We start from the raw sequence: 259 nt of genomic DNA on the forward strand, positions 1-259 counted from the left end.
CGCGCCCCCGGCCCCCCCAGCCGCAACTCAGAGCGGCAGAAAAGGGGCCAGTGGCAAAATGTGCTGGCTCCTCATGGGTAGAAGAAACCTCGTTAAAAATGCCCCAAACGGCCCCGCGGGCAGACGGGGCTCCCGCATACCTCGACTCTCCATGGCGAAGCCGCACAGACTCCCACTTTGTCATGTAAATGTGGGCGCCGGGGCCGGGGGCTGGAGGGCGAGTGTTGTTCCTGCAGCACAATGCGCCCAGTGAGCGGGA

The 259-nt window shown here is 64.5% G+C and overlaps 1 protein-coding gene across 1 annotated transcript in view; it reads right to left on the reverse strand.

Annotated features, from left to right (window-relative positions):
- LOC103781872 (protein argonaute-1-like) overlaps positions 1-153 on the reverse strand; it is a gene marked incomplete at its 3' end in the record, with an annotated part of 4,149 nt that extends 3,996 nt beyond the window's left edge. Inside the window, exon 1 of the mRNA XM_008949595.1 lies at positions 141-153. Within this exon, the coding sequence (XP_008947843.1) occupies positions 141-153 (13 nt within the window). The remainder of the gene's footprint in view (positions 1-140) is intronic.
- Positions 154-259: the final 106 nt, after the last annotated feature.

The sequence above is a fragment of the Merops nubicus genome, unplaced genomic scaffold, assembly GCF_000691845.1.
Source record: "Merops nubicus isolate BGI_N331 unplaced genomic scaffold, ASM69184v1 scaffold27701, whole genome shotgun sequence".
Taxonomy (NCBI): domain Eukaryota; kingdom Metazoa; phylum Chordata; class Aves; order Coraciiformes; family Meropidae; genus Merops; species Merops nubicus.